This window comes from Melozone crissalis, unplaced genomic scaffold, assembly GCF_028551555.1.
Source record: "Melozone crissalis strain CALT ecotype California unplaced genomic scaffold, PUWL_Pcris_2 ptg000026l_1, whole genome shotgun sequence".
Taxonomy (NCBI): Eukaryota; Metazoa; Chordata; class Aves; order Passeriformes; family Passerellidae; genus Melozone; species Melozone crissalis.
The window spans coordinates 2,908,647-2,925,263 of NW_026535804.1; the positions used below are offsets into that span (position 1 = coordinate 2,908,647).

Here is a 16,617-nt window from a genome sequence, read left to right on the forward strand (position 1 = left end):
TTGTTAGCACATTTATGATACTTATAGTGTTTCTTGTATCATGGCAAGCTAATTCTTTACCTCCATGTACATTTTCCCCTTTATTGCAGTTTTTCCTAAGTGCTGTGTCATCAGCGAGAGGTGATTATAAATCACACATGCAATAATCTAAAAGTAATTTGGAAGAGGAATTACTAGCAGTAAAATACAGACTGTAATGTGCATTAGCAATTTTAATAGGACCGAAGTGATCAAAGCTCCTTAGCTCCAATGAGGAGGGTACTTTGCTTTCCAAATCATGGGCTGGAAAATGGACAGCTTTTTAATTCTGCCTGCTCTGACAAGGCCCACGTGCACATTTCCTGTGTGTGATGAACTTGAGTACAAATATATTGGTGTAGCAGAGGAATGTTACATTGAGAAGAAAAACATTAATATGCAGAACTGATACAGTATTGCCATTATTAATTAACTCTCTAGCTGCATCTATTCATGGATAGATTCCATAGCCACTGTGAGCACTCTTATTCAAGTTGCATTTAGTATTGTGGATAACTTCAGTTGCTGTGAAATCATTGGACTTTACAAAGCTTATTCCTCTCAAACTTCTTCATCCCATGCTGAAATCAGTAGAAGATGAAGATGCTTAGGCATCTTGAGGGATGGGATTGAATTTTGGGCTGTGGGTACTGAGAGTGGCAGCCCTCTATCCCCATAGAAGTGAGATGCAGACCTCTCCTGTGGCTCCCACACCATGCCCACTGCACTGCAGATTTTCAGAGTGTCCATCACTGCACACTGATGCAGAGAAATCCTCCAGGCTATTGTTCCTCCAGCTAGAATTAGAGAATTATTAGTTTAAAGCAGTTGTTAAAATTGCTCAAAGGAAAAGATATTCCTGTGTTTTATGCATATTCAGTAGCAGATACATATCTTTTTGAGAGATTTTCTTCCCGTTATAATAGCTTTTAAAAAATCCTTTAATTTTCCATATTACATATTCCTGCTATTTTTACCCTTAATAAACTTTTAAAATATCCATGTTTATTCTTACTATTCTGTTCCTGACAATTTAAGTGTTTCAATAGTGGAGCTATTTCCCCACAGGGAAGAAACTGGATATTCTCAATTCCATGATCTGTTCTGGGTCATTTGTATAGGGCATTTGTTGAGATAAGAATCTGCATGGACAAAAAACTTCCAGTTTAAGTGATTAATCTTAACTGAATGATATCTTTTACATTACCCAGTGCTTCATCCTTGTTAGTTGCAAATGGGCAATGTCTAGGTGTCTTTTTGTCCCTTAGATCAAAGCTCAGAGAGTGGAGGTTTCTGCTACTGGTATTTGACCCTTGTTGTTTTTTTAGCTGTAGCACACTCACTGTGTGCTATTTTTGCTGTTGTTCTTACACGTGAAATTTGCAGTTGATGTATGAAAATGTTGTTTAAAATTCACAGGTTATGCAAAACTCCCTTTTAAATGGTTTGACTACCTCAGGGAAACTGACTCAATAGCTGCACCAGTAAAGCTCTTCAATAAGGTAATGAAATTATACGTGTTTGTATTGGAATTAGTGTTTTCCTTACATTTTTGCATAGTGCATGGGATAGACCCATTTGTTAAACACAGCTTTGAAAAGCTAAAACTTTTAGAGATAAGAACCATTTGAGTAAACAAATGTTGGTATCTCTGAAATGTTAAACAACTGCAGAGGTCCAGGAAACTTCATCAATGATACTTGTTTTTTTTCTGTATTAAGCGGATTGAAATCCCTGTTTCAGCACTGTGCTTAAACTATCTTGATGAACGTCTGTTTACTGATGTTTGCTTTCTTTGCTTCCCCAGGAAGTTCCAAACCATGGGTTTCATGTTGGCATGAAACTGGAGGCAGTAGATCTGATGGAGCCTCGCCTGGTGTGTGTGGCCACAGTAACGCGCATTATTCACCGGCTTCTGAGGATACACTTTGATGGGTGGGAAGATGAATATGATCAGTGGGTGGATTGTGAGTCCCCAGATCTGTATCCTGTGGGATGGTGTCAGCTCACTGGATACCAGCTCCAGCCTCCAGCGCCACAATGTGAGTCCTGCTTTGTCAATAATGAAAATTAATTTAATGGGGACTCATTTTACTAACCTTTTCCAGTTAGGTCCCTAGGCGTAACAAAAATAGAAAAAACTCTTGCTAATGCCTGGAAGTTCTAATTGACAGTTCTAATCTTTCCCACTTTGATTTCTAAAGTACTTCGGAGTGTTTTTTACTACTTTTCAATGCCAGAAGGTGCTGACTTGATGCTGGGAAAAAGCCTCTTGTCAGTTCTGGAGGAGCTTGCTGAGAATTTATATTGCTTTAAGACTGCCAGTGTGTCTGTTTCACCTCCTAAACTAGTGGAACTCAGCCTGTGCAGAAGCTGTATGTAATTTGTTACATCACAACTTGTCCTTGTCAGATCAAGTGATAATAACTGATGATATGCATTTCAAAAACAGTTTTTTAATATGAGGGTAATGAGCAAGTTCTTGTTAAGTAGTTTAATGCAAATTGATTTTCCACAGTAAATTTCTATCTTTGTTCAGTCACTAAGGAAAAATTCTTAAACTGTGTAACAGCTTTGACACATTTTAAAGTGGGGTTGTTTTTTTTTTTAAATGAGCATAAATTTTGAATTCTTCATTTTTGCAGCATCAAGAGATAGCCAGTCAAGTTCATCCAAACAGAAGAAAAAAGCTAAATCACAACAGTACAAAGGACATAAGAAAAGTGGGTGACAAAATAGTGTTTGCAGTTTACCTGATGCTTTAAAGTTTGTGGTCTCTACCTAAGTTCCTGTTCTATTTGGAAATTTTCATGTTTTATGCACATGTCTAAACAGGTGTTATGCTTAAAGGTGCAGTATGCCACAAAAAGAACTTTTTCATTGAGAATAATCATTTTTATAGTTTGTGGTAGGGTAGATGTTGCTAATAATAATAATCTATTAATTGTAGATGGACAATGGTTAAAATAATTTTGTATTCTGACATAATTTCAGTTAAATAATACATTTGCTGTGTACTATATTGGTAGTTGTACTGCCTTGTACAAAATACTCAGGTATCAACACACTTTTCCGTCTGCTCTCTGTAACACAGGTAAAGGAATAAGACCCAAATCACTGGGATCAGAAAGAATGAGGTGTAGAAAATTTAAATAATCATCCAACTGGCTTCTCTTTGAAACAAAAAAAATACTTATTTGCCAGTTTTTTTGGTTTAGGCATTTATGTAAATTAAGCTTTTGTATTATTACTTTCAGAAACAAATAGCATTGCTGTATGTGGCTGTTCTTGTCACAGTAAAACACAGTAATGACATTTTTAAGAATCTGCAGTGTTCAGGTACTTTCCACAGTAATTGGTTCCCTTTGAATCAAGTTGTCAAAATGTAAAATTAGCTTGCTTAATTTAGTTCTGTTTCCAGAGAGTTTCGTTGTAGTATCAAACTAATGCGAGGAATTAAAACCTTGTCTTCCTGGTGAGTTTGTGAATGGGTCTATTAAGGCCAATTGGAACCTTCTTCCCCAGTCATTGAGAATACAACTTATGCTGTGTTGATCTTTGGGGACGAAAAGAAGTTGGCTGGTGAGTGTCACAGGTAGAACAGTGTCTCGGAAGTTCTTAGGAATTCCTGTTAAGCGCCTCAAGCATTGCACTGGTTTTCTTTTCGATGTTGGAGGAAGTAAACAGTAAAATCCAGATCCTTTTCGGAAAGCAGTATTTTTACAATAGAATTCAGGTACTGGAAAACTCCTGATTTGAGAATATCTGGGGAAAGCTGTGAATCCTGTTGCTTTAAGCTGGGGAAATATGGCTTTATGGTTAATTACCTTTGTGTAAGACCTGGTTTTGGATAACTCTACACTATCTGTGCAGATTTTGTTTAGCAAGCTGTTCTAGCCCATCATTCTCCTTACCTTATCCATTTCCTAATACCTCTGCTACCTCTTACAGTAAGTGTGACCCAAACCTGGAAAATTAATGCTATCTTACTTAGTGCCATAGGAAGCTTTAGTCTAGCTTTAGAAAATTTAGTCTAGGTAAGTTTCTTCTTCACTTCTCACCAACTTAAGGTAAATGTTGCCTGTGGAAGCAAAGAAAACTTCTGATTGTGTTCTGGACTGTTTGCTGAATACTAAGAAATCCTCTTAACACTAGAAGATGAGAGAATAACATCATGAACAGTTAGAGCCAGCTACCTTGTGTATGGGTTTTTTCTAAATAAGTTATGGCAACCAAAGTGGTGAGTCATCGGAAATAACACAAAAATGTCTTCTGAAGCTTTTTCTTGTTCAGGACTTGTAAATAAAATAGAAAGTTATTTTGTAAATTATTTCAGTCACAAAACCATATAATGCAGCCATGATGTTTTTATGGTACCATGTAAAGTCACCACAGATGATGAACAAAAAACTCTGTGTCTTACATTAGGTTAGTTTGAGCAGAGCAGGGTTATTTCCACACATTTTTCTCATGTGCTCACAACCCAGCCCAGGATGTCATGGATGTCATTGAGCCTTTTTGCTGTGTGTAACGATGCAGATTTCTGCTACAGTGTCTCCTCTTTCCTGGGGGCACTGGAGTGGACATGTTCACTGGGAAGCAGAACTGATTGCGTCATAAACCTTTGGGAATGCTTTTGGGGATATTTGAGAATCTCCCCCAATTCCCTTTCTGACACTGCTTCTTTCAGTGAGTATGGTTTTGCCTGCTGCTCAGAAGGCTGTGCAGGTGACTTCTTGAAAGGTAACATGCCAGCATGCTGGGACAGTTAATTAATAATGAAGGATGTGATATTTGCTGGTATTGTCTGCTTCCTCTTGGGTGTGTATATCAGAATAAGGTTACTGAAATGATAATCTGACCTCTAGATTTTCAAGGTTGGAATTCTGTAGACACCATTCTGCCTCATTGATCTCTCTATAAGGCTATCCTGAAGTTGTCTTATAAGAAGAATATTTAAGCAGGGTGGTATCTTTAGAATATGCATAGTCAGTTACCTTTTCAGGGCTGTCTGACAATGCTGATAGGACTGAAGCATCAGCAGCCACAGTTTTGATGTAGCTGAAAGCATGGATTTGTGCTACAGGTCTTGTACCCTCAATACAGATCTTGTACCCTCAGAGAGCATGCCTTGAGCACAGAATAGGAGCATCTTAGTGATAAAGGAGAAACATGGTAATTTGTATGGGAAATGTTCTAATAAAACTTTTTCATGAATGCAGTGTTTAATAATTCGAGGGCATTTTAGAAGTTTTTTTGCTACGCAGTAGCAATACAATAATTTGTATTTATGGGTAAAATGGTAAATACCATTCTAAGGGAATTAAGAGCATGTATTTTTAGCGGTGATAAACTTTGGAGAGGATTATTTCCCCAGAAGCATCCTTCTGTCTCTTAGGCACACTCACTGAAACACCTGCAGCCTGAAACTGAGCCAAGTATCTTGGGTGTCCAGGCAGAGGAATGTGTGTGACTGTGCAATGTAACTGCAGCAGAAGTAATTCACAGCATTTGTAGTTCATTGATTGAGCATGAAATAAGTGGTTAATGGTATTAAGCAATGCCCTTGAAGTCTTACCCGTAGCCTGTAAAATTCAGGGACTACGATGTGGCTGTTGAGAACAATATTCCCAGTAAAAACAAAATGGTGCCATTGTCCAGGCCCTGGTTTTTGAGAATGGGTGAATATCAGTCAGAGCCATTTCTCAGTGAACCGTCAGAGTTTCCTGATGCAGTTTAACTTGAGCATTTATTTTAGTTTGACTTGATGTTTAGAGAGGAAGGTACCTGTTGGAAAGAAACCTGTCAGTTTGTCCAGGCCACCCATGGCAGGTGAGGTGCAGAGGAGCTTCTCTGGGGACAGCAAGTTGATTCCTCCTCCATACCGAGCCCTTCCAGCACAGACAGCCTCTGAGGCCTTCCAGCCTCCCAGGAATAGCCAGGAGTTCAATCCCAGCCTCCAAACAGGTAACTGGTCACAGCAGTGTTTCACTGCAGAGTGGGAAGCTAAGGTCTAGGGTGTCATGTGCTGACTCATCCAATCTTTCTTTTTTCCCTTTTTTTTCCTTTGAATTTCAGTTGGTTTAATTTTTTCTGCTAGAGAGCTTTTCATTCTTGCTGATGCACCATGTTACTTTTTTACTGCTATGAATTAATCATAGCGGAGGGTTGCAGCTGGTTTAGAATTTCAGAGAAAGAAGGTTGTGGTGTGGGTTACTGAGAATCCTGGAGGGGCCCTGCGAATTGTTAAGATACAAAAAATGCACCCTATAAAACTGAATGATAATGTGGATCTGGGAATATTGGATGTAAGTAGGTTATTATTGTGTATTATCCTTTGCAGAGAAAATAACCATATGCTGTAAATAAAGATTTTTGTCTTTATATCAGAAAAAGGCAGTTATCTGGGAAAATATCTTTGGAATATGTTATTTGAAATTTTGTGGATTACTAAGAAAATATGTTTGAAGCAGTGTAATTGTTCATCTGTATGAGTGAGCAGAGGAAAAACTTAAAAATTAATTGGTAATATTGAAGTCGATTAAAATTTTGAACTTCTTTAAGTATAGTTTACATAATGTAATCAATCTTCAATTATACAAATGCACTGGTAGTTTTTCTCTTCCCTTTTCCTCATATCTCTGGCAATGTAATGCAGCAGATTATTGCTAACAAATATATTGCAGCAATAGGAGCTGTCAGACAGACTGGATGATGTTCTCCCTGCAGGACAGTTGCCAGGTTGATAGATTTAGCTTCAGATTTGCTTGATTACTCCCTTAATCTTGTCTTAGTCTGCACAGGCTGCCGTGTCAGCACTCTCTACTGACTGGAATGCATCCAGAACAGTTTCTCCTGTCCATGTGTTATCCATTAACAGACTGGGAGAAAAGGAACCCAAATGCCACCTTTAGACCCTGAGGTGACCACCTTTAGAACCCTACTCTCTTCTGCACACCTCTCAACACTTCTGAAGGAACTCTTTCGTTTCACTTCATGTTCCTGCTGCTGTGTGCATGCCATGTTTAACAGAGCCTTTGATGCCAAAGAGAAGCCTTACTTACAGGAGAGTGTTCTGGAGCATCTATTTCTTCCCAAATGTTCTTTTGTGCTAAATCTACATCTGCATTGCATTTCCTTAGTGCAAAGGCATACACAGTCTGAATTTCTGTATCAAAGTTCCTATGAAACACCTGTGTTCCTTGGTTTCTGATACTCAGTGATCAGTTGAGGGGATGGTTGTGATTAATTGAGGGGAACTTTTCAACACTGAATTTTGGTAAGGCTGGAGAAAATTAATTTTGTTTGTGGTGTGGTTAGCCTTGTCATTGTCCAAAGATAGATATATATCTCTATATAGATAGATATAGGTAGATATAGATTGAAACCAGCAAGACCATACCTTTTCAGTCTCTGGGAAGGAGGCATCACATTGATACCATCTAATCAATTAAAGCACATTTGAGATTGGCCAGAACTCATTAATTAGGTGCATATTCTCAGCATCATTCATTGCCTGATATTGCAGTAGCTGTAGGACATATGCAGACACAGTGCATGGGATGTTTTGCATGGCTTTGAATGGAATCAGTGGAAGATGAGTAACAAAACAGCATCTGTTGTGAAACTTCTTGTCCATGGGAGATCTCAGTAAGGGTTCAAACCCAATTCTTTCCCCTTTTGTATCATCATGAGCACGGGAGAAAGGTTCAGCTCTTCACCTTGGTTTGTATGATGTGGTTTTGCTCTCTAGCAAATGCCTGGTGCTTTGAGTACTTTGCATCTTTCAGTCTGAAATGATCTCTTGAGCACTGAAATTCACCTGTTGGACTGCTTCATTTTTAAAAAGGATGTACAGCCAGTCTTGCAGAAGAAGAGACTGTTCCCAGAGATTCACCCAATTGTGAAACATATTGCGCTATTTGTACTGGTTTTGGGAGGTTTGAATGTCATGGCATCAGACAGTGTGTCTCTGAGTCCTGGCAAATCACTGAGACGATGTAAAAAGGAAGTACTTTGCCCAATCTGCACTCCTTTCCCTTCAGTTGGATGATTTAAATTAGTTTTCCTTTTTCTTCTTTCAAGCAATTTGGTGTGCAGCTGTAACTAAGCTTTTCTAATGGAGGATTGTAGCTAAAAGCTGTATAACATGAACAAATGAAGTAAGATATCATTAAATGTCTAAGTGTTAGGACTTTGGTTCAAATGAGCCGGAGGCAATACAAATCATGGCAACTGCTGTTACTCTTGTACCTGCAGGAGCTTCCTGCTCAGGGGAGAGAAGGGAAATGACATGAATGGTGGGTTGGTTTGTATCCCTGACCTCTGTATAGCCTTTGCCTGAGGCATTGCAACATAGTCAAGTAGCCAGTTGTGTGTCTTATCATTTAGATAGTACGTTGTTGCCCCCCCAGAGATCAGGAATCTTGGACAGAGTTGGCCATGATGCAGGGAGAAGTATTTGGGAGAAAAAAAATAAGGAAGGGATTGTGGGTTCTGTAGGTGGGAGGAGGACTCTATTAAAGAAAGATGAGGAGAGCTTGCATTATGCTGCAGCAGCTTTTGACATCTTCTGCTATCTTAATTTTCAAATTTTATCTTTATTTAGCTCAACAGCTTGTTTCAACATAGAATATTTTTAAAAGAATAATCAAACAGCTTATAAATTACTGCAGTGCTATCAGTAGCAGCAGGTTCTGGGTTGGGGTGTTTTCCTTTCACTGCATATTTTTGCATTTCAAGACACATTGGCGAGGTATATAAACAATATATTGAATAATTATAAACTTTGATACTTTTCTCATTCATTTGGTCATAGAGAATAATTCATTTTTGTATAATCAATCCTTTCATGTGGCTACTGCACCTTTAATGAATGTTTACCTGTTTTGTTTTCAGTGTTCTTTTCATTGTGCTCATATTTTGATAATCATGTCTATTTGTTAGTGAAAGTGGAAAAGTAATTGTGACATTGCTATTCATAATATCTTTCTCTTAATCCCATTTCTTTTTAATTTTGAGAAGAAAAGGGAAGATTAAAAGTACGAAAATAATTTTGTTTTCATGAAACTTACCTTCTGGGATCTTAAAATTTTATTGATGGATTGAGAAATCTTTGTTAATATGTTTTGTTGTCTGACATAGACTGTTTGCAATAACTGTTTGTGAAGTAGTTTGAATTGTAGGTTAACTGTTGGCCATTTCCAATCTCGTTTTCACTTGCATAATGACTAAATAGGAAGCAAAGTGGGTTAAAAGTTAAAATGGTTTAAAATACTCAGTTTTTGAGAAAATCTGGTAGAGAATATATTATTGTAAGTAATTTTAAATCTCTTAGAATTAGAGTATAACATACAGTTCCATCTGCACTCACAAAGTGTCTGTTCTCTGTGGGATCCTGAGCATTAAAGCATCGCTAAAATGCACCATGTGAGAAAATGGGGAATCTGGGATGCTCCCAATATCAATAATATTACGTCAATTTATGTTGTATAGATGTTTAATGTGAATTTTTGATTTCTAGTGACTTCGTTACAGCTGAAGGAGGAGTTGCTGGATGGAGAGGAGTACAGCTTCCTGCAGGGAACGTCTGACCAGGAAAGCAACGGCTCCGCCAGCTATTACATCAAACAGGAACCCTGAGGCAGCTCCCTGGAGTGAGGGGCACAGCATCGGTGATAGGAAAAGAACCTTTCACCAAGACTGACTGATTCTGTTTCCACTTGGATGGTGCAGTTCAGGTGACTGTGCCTGGGGCGCTTTGCTAAATGTAGATGAATTAGACTCGGTTCAGAATTTTTTGGAACAGTGTGGAAACTATTTTAGTGAAAAAGATTTTTCAATTTATTAAAAACAAAAACAAAGGACACTTTTGTGTTGTATTTGAAGCTTTTGAAAGAATTTTGTAATATTTTCAAGTTCAGATTTATTGTGCATTGTTAACAAGAACTGAAATTCTAGTTTTTTTGTAAGATTAAAGTTTATTTAGCATGATTGTGGGAAGCAGTTGGAGGAAGATATAGTTGCAAATACAAATGAACTGTCATAACAAATGAACCTTTTTGGTACAAGTTGGGAGACTGTTGTACTCTTGTGAACTGCACTGGTCACGTCTCTGTTTTTTTAATTGTGAAAATAAGGCTTTAAAGCCCCGATTTAAAGGCATAAATTATATACAGAAGACAGTCCTGTAAAGCTCTACTCAGTGAGTAGCCCCAAGTGCAACGGAGCCATCGCCTGAGGAAGATTTTACATTTTCAAGGTGTTTTTATTTAGTTTAAAATACCCTTTTTGATATAAGGTTTTTGGTTTTTTAACATTTTTTAGGGGCTGATTCAGTGCCCATTAATATCAGTAGCCTTGTCTCCGCCGACTGCAGTGGGCATTGGATTGGATCTATAAAGCTCTTGTCTGTATATGAATGTCTGTAGTCTTGGAATGCTTCAGCAAATGTTTACAGAGCCCTATACCAAACTGGAACTTCAGAAAATTCTGTGATTGGAAGATTAGTTGTAGCTCTGAATTTTGACTGAAGAAGCAGCTTAGATGGACAGTCACTAAGGATTCGCTTGGTAGTGGGAAGGAACTTGTGAGTATTCTTGTGATTTTTTTTTTTTTTCCCCCCCATTCAGAAAGCCCTAAATGTTTCTTTACCATCTTAAATATTTATATGTGATCATTCAGATGATGTGCCACATGGTTTCAGGTGACCTAAAAGGAGCCCTACATTGTGGATTAAAAATTAGTTCAGTCCTGCATAACCTGCAATATTCATGTCTTGCTGCAATAGTGTAACACAGGAGTTGAGAACAGTATCAAAATGACATGGTTTTAGTCTATAATTCAGAAACTGGATTTGCCTATTGCCTGGAATTCTTGTCTCATGTCAAGCATCCCATTGCCCCCCAACTGGTCAACTTCCAGATTTTTACAAGGCAAAAGTCACATAAAAGGGTGAAAATGATGAGCATTTAAGCACAAAGTATTTTTGCAGGAGCTTTTAATAATTTGGATTTTATCTTTCCATATTTTAAACTTTTGTACATTTTTGTAAATGGAGTTGATGAGTGAGGTGTTTGATCAGCCCTGCAGAGCTGTGACTGGAAGAATGTGCATCAAGAGCTTTAGCTTTTACTGGTAAGGTTCATTAACTAAACTCTCAGGAATTATAAGTTCTGTAAGTGCTTCTGGGTCTTCACAGGTTCCCTTCAGAGCAGTACAATGATCATCTGACTCTTGATCAGAAATTAAGACTTAAAAAAAAAATTGATCAAAAATTATTAACATCTGTATCCTACAGCCTAAGAAATGTTTTAAGGATATCAACCCACAGAGCCCCGGGGAGACCATTTTTTTTGTATATTGTTGTTTGAGCTTAAAAAAATAGTGCATAGAAAGTTGAAAACCAGCAATTTGATTATTTTCTAACATATCGCTCCAACTTTGGGTACATAGCATTGGTGATATACACAGGTTTACCTCATTCTATGCAAGGGGGGTGAATTATGTAAAGTTTTGTATTTACTACAGGAAGTAAAGCATGTGCTGTATAGTTTAGGAATGTCTGGAATTCTTTCCTCCCTTACTGGTAAAATTTCTTAAATTACAACCTGTTTTTAACAACAGCTTCTTCTATTGACAGAATCTGTTAATCTGATTACAAGAATCTGTAACTTCAGGTGGTAAAGGCATTTTAGCTCACTAAAATAGCCATAAAAAGGACTTTGTTGGACCTGGTAGTCTTCAAATAGCTTATCTCAGATTCTGACCCACCCACGATGTTTATTTTGAACATCAAAATAGACCACAGCCTAGATTGGAGAACCTAGGATTAGAGACCATTGTAGTGACAGTTTGAGCCTTGCTTGTTTTCCTGTGTTCTCAATTTAATCTGCTGTAAAATCCAGCTCTGCAAGCATTGATTTCATTTGGTAAGTATAGCACTATTGATTTTTTTTTTTTTTTTAATGCAACAACTTGCAGGTTATCCCATCAGCTGGAACAAGGTTCTCACAGTCTTGCTTTCTTCTCTCATCAACAGCTTCTGACTTCAGTAGAAAAACTGTTGCATTAATTAGTGTGTCATAATGTAGAGAGAGGGTTGGACTAGTTAATGAGTGAGGTGCATTGCCCAGTCACTAAACTGAGTATTGCCCCGGCTCATCCCTGATTTCAGAGTCGATCTCCAAATGTCAAGAGGGAAAATTAGTCCTTAACACACTTCCTGTGTTGGGAGAATTATAGGAGTCTGTCCTAAAGTCTGTCAGTCTTTGTAATATTCCTTTATTCATCAAACACTAAAGTCTGTGAGGTGATCTATGTTCTCAGGTACCTGTGCGACTTCAGCAGTTGGTGAAACGCCTTTTGTGTCTCTGGGTTCATAATATGCCTCAGTTGTGTAATTGTCAAGTACAGTGGCATCTGTGCTAAGCAAACCATGGAAGGAGCTGCTGGAAGTCACTTGCTGAGGAGCAGCTCAGGGAAAACCTGAGCAAGGTGCTACCAGGGATGTGGTCCCCAGAGAACCTGAGGGGTGTCGCTGTGGCAGCTCCCTGGCTTTGCAAAGCATTCCTGTGGCTCTGGGATGTTTCTCATGGCTTTCAAGCTGTAGTACCTGCCTGAGGGAGCAGCAAATGTTGGACACCTAAAACCTTCAATGGGGTTGGACTAATGCTGGCATTGGGCACAGCAGCTTTTTCCGACCATGAGGCAGCCCAAGCCCTGTCCCCAACTTGGCTGCTGTCCTTCTTGTTCCAGATCTCTCTGCTGATCTTTGATTATTACATTATTTTCAGTAGAACTCTCTTAACCTGTTCCTTGCTGCATCTGAGGAAAGCTACAGCAGTTACTGATTCCTTGTTCTATGGATGCTAACACGGGTTGCAGTGTTTGTTTTGGGTTTTTTATTGTTGTTTTCTGTGATGTGAATACCCTCCCTCGATCTTTGTATGATGGTGCTAACACATTTGGTAACAATCCTTTATTAGGAAGGGATTTTAAAAAAACTGTGATTTTAGCTGAATTTTTCTTCCTTTTGATTTTTTTTCATATTTAAAATTAAAAGCCACAGCCATTTATACAAAAAAGGCATCAGCTTTGGCCCCTGGAAAAATGCTGGGGGCAAGAATCAAGAATAAACAAATGGGTTTTTACATAATTTCTGTATGTATTTGATATATAGATCAATATCTGTACAAATTTAATCTTTTATTTTCTTTGTAATTTGTGTGGTCAGTGAGGGAGTATTTAAAGCTTTCTCATGCAATGTACATAACTCAGTGAAAAAATGCTTTTGGAAAAATTAATGTTACTTTCATTTTTACAAGACTGCGGATTTTCAGCATGGATGTGAAAAGCATTAAATCATAACTTTGTGTACAAGATAAAAATAATTCACTAAATTTGCCTTTTTTACACAAAATAAAAATGATTAAAAGTCTTTTTCTGAATAGTGATTGTTTTGCTTACACTCTTAACCTTATTAAAAATACCCACAATCTGTGATAATATGAGTATTTTAAGTATGTTGGTGTGACGACAAATGGTGTGGGGCCCTGAGCACAAGGTAAGGGGTTTGATAAGAGAAGGTGAATTCCATAAGCATTTTAGAGAGCAAGCTTTGCACTCAGTCTCATTTCATTTAGTATTAATATTTGTGTAAGGAGAAAATTTTGTGGTATCCCTTTTTTCTTCTAGCTGTGTTGGAAGTAGCTCCAGCCTCACTTCAGCTCTCTCTCTGCAAAGTTGCTGCTGCTTGAGTCCAACAGCTGTGCCAGGGTCACATGTCAGTGGCTCCTGAATGATTAAAATTACTTTTATGAGTATTTGAACAGGGGGTCTGTTGTAAGTGAATGCACCACAAGGAATTAGTTCACACCCATTTATTTGACAGTCACTTTCAGCACTAAGATAACTGTGGTTGCTCCCAGGGCAGCAGCTGGAATGAGATGAGGTGTTGGAAGGCACAAATCACTGTGGGAACCCATCACTCATAGATCCAGTCATGTGCACACGGCTTGAAGTCAATGAGCTCTGTGGGTTTGAACCACAGGTTGATCTCCTTCTGTGCACTCTCCACAGAGTCGCTGCCATGGATGATGTTCCTGTGGAAGGAGACAAACATTGATCCCTATAAAAATACACCTCCAGCAGCCTTGTTCTCAGTTTGCAAAAATGTGGATGAAGCATCTAGAGTGGGGAGACTACTGCTGTTATTTCAGGTAGAGTGTTCCAACACCCCACCCCTCCAAGAGCTAGTTATGCCTATCAGGGTCACTCTAGAGCTACTGTTCTGCAACAGCCCCTGCCTGAGCTTACATGCTGCTTTGGGGAAGAGCTGGACTGCAAACAAAGTCAGCTTTGTACCACTTTCCTAAGTAGCAGATATGCACTGTGACCTGCAAATAAAATACAATCAGACTAAGGTCTCTACCACCAGTTTTGGTTTTCCAAAATAAAAGACTGCCAACAGTTTTTGTGTTGGCAGGTAAACAGCGAGTAGGAGTTGTTTTAACAGACTGAGTACAAACCTTCCCACTTGAATGCAGAAATCACCACGGATGGTGCCAGGCTTGGAGTCTGCAGGGTTGGTTTCCCCCAGCATTACTCTGCCAGTTTTAACCACATTGAGTCCTTCCCATACCTTAAGATAAAAAACACAAAAATTCTGTTAAGCCATGCTTATGCAAAATACTGACAGTTCAGCTTTGCTCCACCATACATTGCAAAGAAAGGTTCTACCATTAAAGATATTAACCTTGCCTAGATTATCTCTTGGGCTTGTAAAGGTGACAAGGGAAAAAAACAACTGAACTGGAAGTTAATGTACAAAGCGAACTCCCAACCTTTTGTGTTGTGGAACAGGGACACCCTGCTGAGTGTTCTCTCCTCTGTCATTATCACACCAGGAGATGCTACTAGAGCAAGTACCTTGTTTTGGGGGGAATGTAAAAATATATGACACAGAAGTTTGTGTCAGAGAGCCTGACCTTTTTTTGGCCCAAAACAGATTTTTTGGCACAGAAGATTTGCTTTCAGGAATTTTGCTTTATACATTTATACATTGAGCATTTTAATACCCATTTTATATGAGCACTTTTCTTATTATATAGAAATTTCACTGTCTTAATTTTTTCTTTTGTCACTATCAGAACAAGGTAGTTTAAAAAAATATTTCTGCAGCACCATCTCTAAATATTCTTAATAATTTATAGAGCAAGAAAAATATATTTAAGAAAGTAATCTTAAACTAAAATGAAGTCACTTACCATGGCCACAACAGGTCCAGAGTTCATGTATTTAACCAAACCAGGGAAGAAGGGGCGGTCTTTCAGGTCAATGTAATGTTGTTTGAGAAGGTCTTCAGAGGCCTTCAAAAGGACAGATTTAACTTTAAATATCATTTTCTGAATGTCATTGAACAAAAGGTGTTACAGATGTAAGACCGCGGCCTTAGTGATTAGATTCACAATTCATGTTACCAACAATGCTGCAGTGCTATTGTGTGTATCAGTGTGAGCTCCTGCTGTAATATTAAAGGAGTTCTTTGTGGCTGTGCTGGGAATTGTCAATATGATTTCTTTGCACGGCAGTGAGCCTCTGCAATAAGCAGAGTACGGGGAGCACGAGGTCCCGGGGTGATGTTACCCAACACAACCTTTCAGCCTAGGCCATTCCACCTCTCAGTCGGGCTGCATTAAACCTCTGAAGCAAAATTCGCTGGTTATGGAAAGGGTAGAAGCTGTGTGCCGGGGAGGAAGGGCCTGACGCGCGCTCCAGCACAGGCGCCATCTGATCCCAGTTCTGCCGCAGGAGAAGCCGCAAGGGGAGATTCTCGGTACGGGTATGGTGAGCCCTTCTCGGGCAGGGCACGGACAGGGTTGGGGGGCAAGGCGTGGGCACTCACGTGTACGAACTTCATGGCTACGAGCCGGAACCCTTTCTGCTCGAACCGCTTGATAATCTCCCCGACCAGCCCGCGCTGGACGCCGTCGGGCTTGATGGCGATGAAGGTGCGCTCGCTGTTCCCCGCCATGGCGCTGCGGGCAGGAGCGCGCCGTGAGGGGACGCGCGGCCTCAAGGTCGGCGACGGCCATGGCGGTACCGCCCTGCCACGCGGCACCGCCACGGAATGTCCCCCCGGCCCCACCGAGCCCGGCCCGGCCCCGCCGAACCCCGCCGGGCCCCTCCGCCTGCACCCCCCATGCCCCTGGAGCGCGGGGCCCGACCCGGCCCGGACTCACCTATCCGGAGCTGCCGCCGCCGCTACCCTCCGCACTGCTGCCGCCGGAGGAAGAGGCGCAGGACGAGGCGTGCACGCCGCAGATCCCCCGCCCTGCGCAGAGGAGGAGCCGCCGGGTCGGCGGCGCTTCCGGGGCGGGATCGCCAGCGCCAAGCGGAACCGGGCCGGGCCGGGATGAAGTGGGACTAGACCGGAGAGCGGCCGCTTCGGGGCCCAGGGACCGCGGGGTGGCTCTTGGCCAGCCCTGGCCGCACCTGTCGCCTCCGCCGCCTCGACGGTTATTTACAGACGCAGCAACTGTGGCTTAAGCCTTTAAGGCACTGAAACGCTGGCGGATGTTTAACACAACTAAATAAATT

The 16,617-nt window shown here is 40.1% G+C and overlaps 2 protein-coding genes across 9 annotated transcripts in view; one reads left to right on the forward strand and one right to left on the reverse strand.

Moving 5' to 3' along the window:
* MBTD1 (mbt domain containing 1) overlaps nt 1-13,456 on the forward strand; it is a 35,262-nt gene extending 21,806 nt beyond the window's left edge. For 7 of the 8 annotated variants that reach the window (XM_054278877.1, XM_054278870.1, XM_054278871.1 and 4 more), the window contains 4 exons: nt 1,438-1,520; nt 1,826-2,060; nt 2,664-2,741; nt 9,542-13,456. In XM_054278877.1, the coding sequence (XP_054134852.1) occupies nt 1,438-1,520; nt 1,826-2,060; nt 2,664-2,741; nt 9,542-9,660 (515 nt within the window). In that variant the 3' untranslated portion in view covers nt 9,661-13,456. The remainder of the gene's footprint in view (nt 1-1,437; nt 1,521-1,825; nt 2,061-2,663; nt 2,742-9,541) is intronic. The other variant, XR_008483150.1, reaches the window with a different exon arrangement.
* A 424-nt stretch (nt 13,457-13,880) lies between these two features.
* On the reverse strand, nt 13,881-16,540 carry LOC128938391 (nucleoside diphosphate kinase; the record flags this gene model as incomplete). The annotated part of the gene is made up of 5 exons (XM_054278572.1): nt 13,881-14,120; nt 14,547-14,659; nt 15,285-15,386; nt 15,923-16,055; nt 16,260-16,540. Coding segments are annotated over 5 exons (747 nt in total), but the record flags the coding sequence as incomplete, so codon positions are not given.
* Nucleotides 16,541-16,617: the final 77 nt, after the last annotated feature.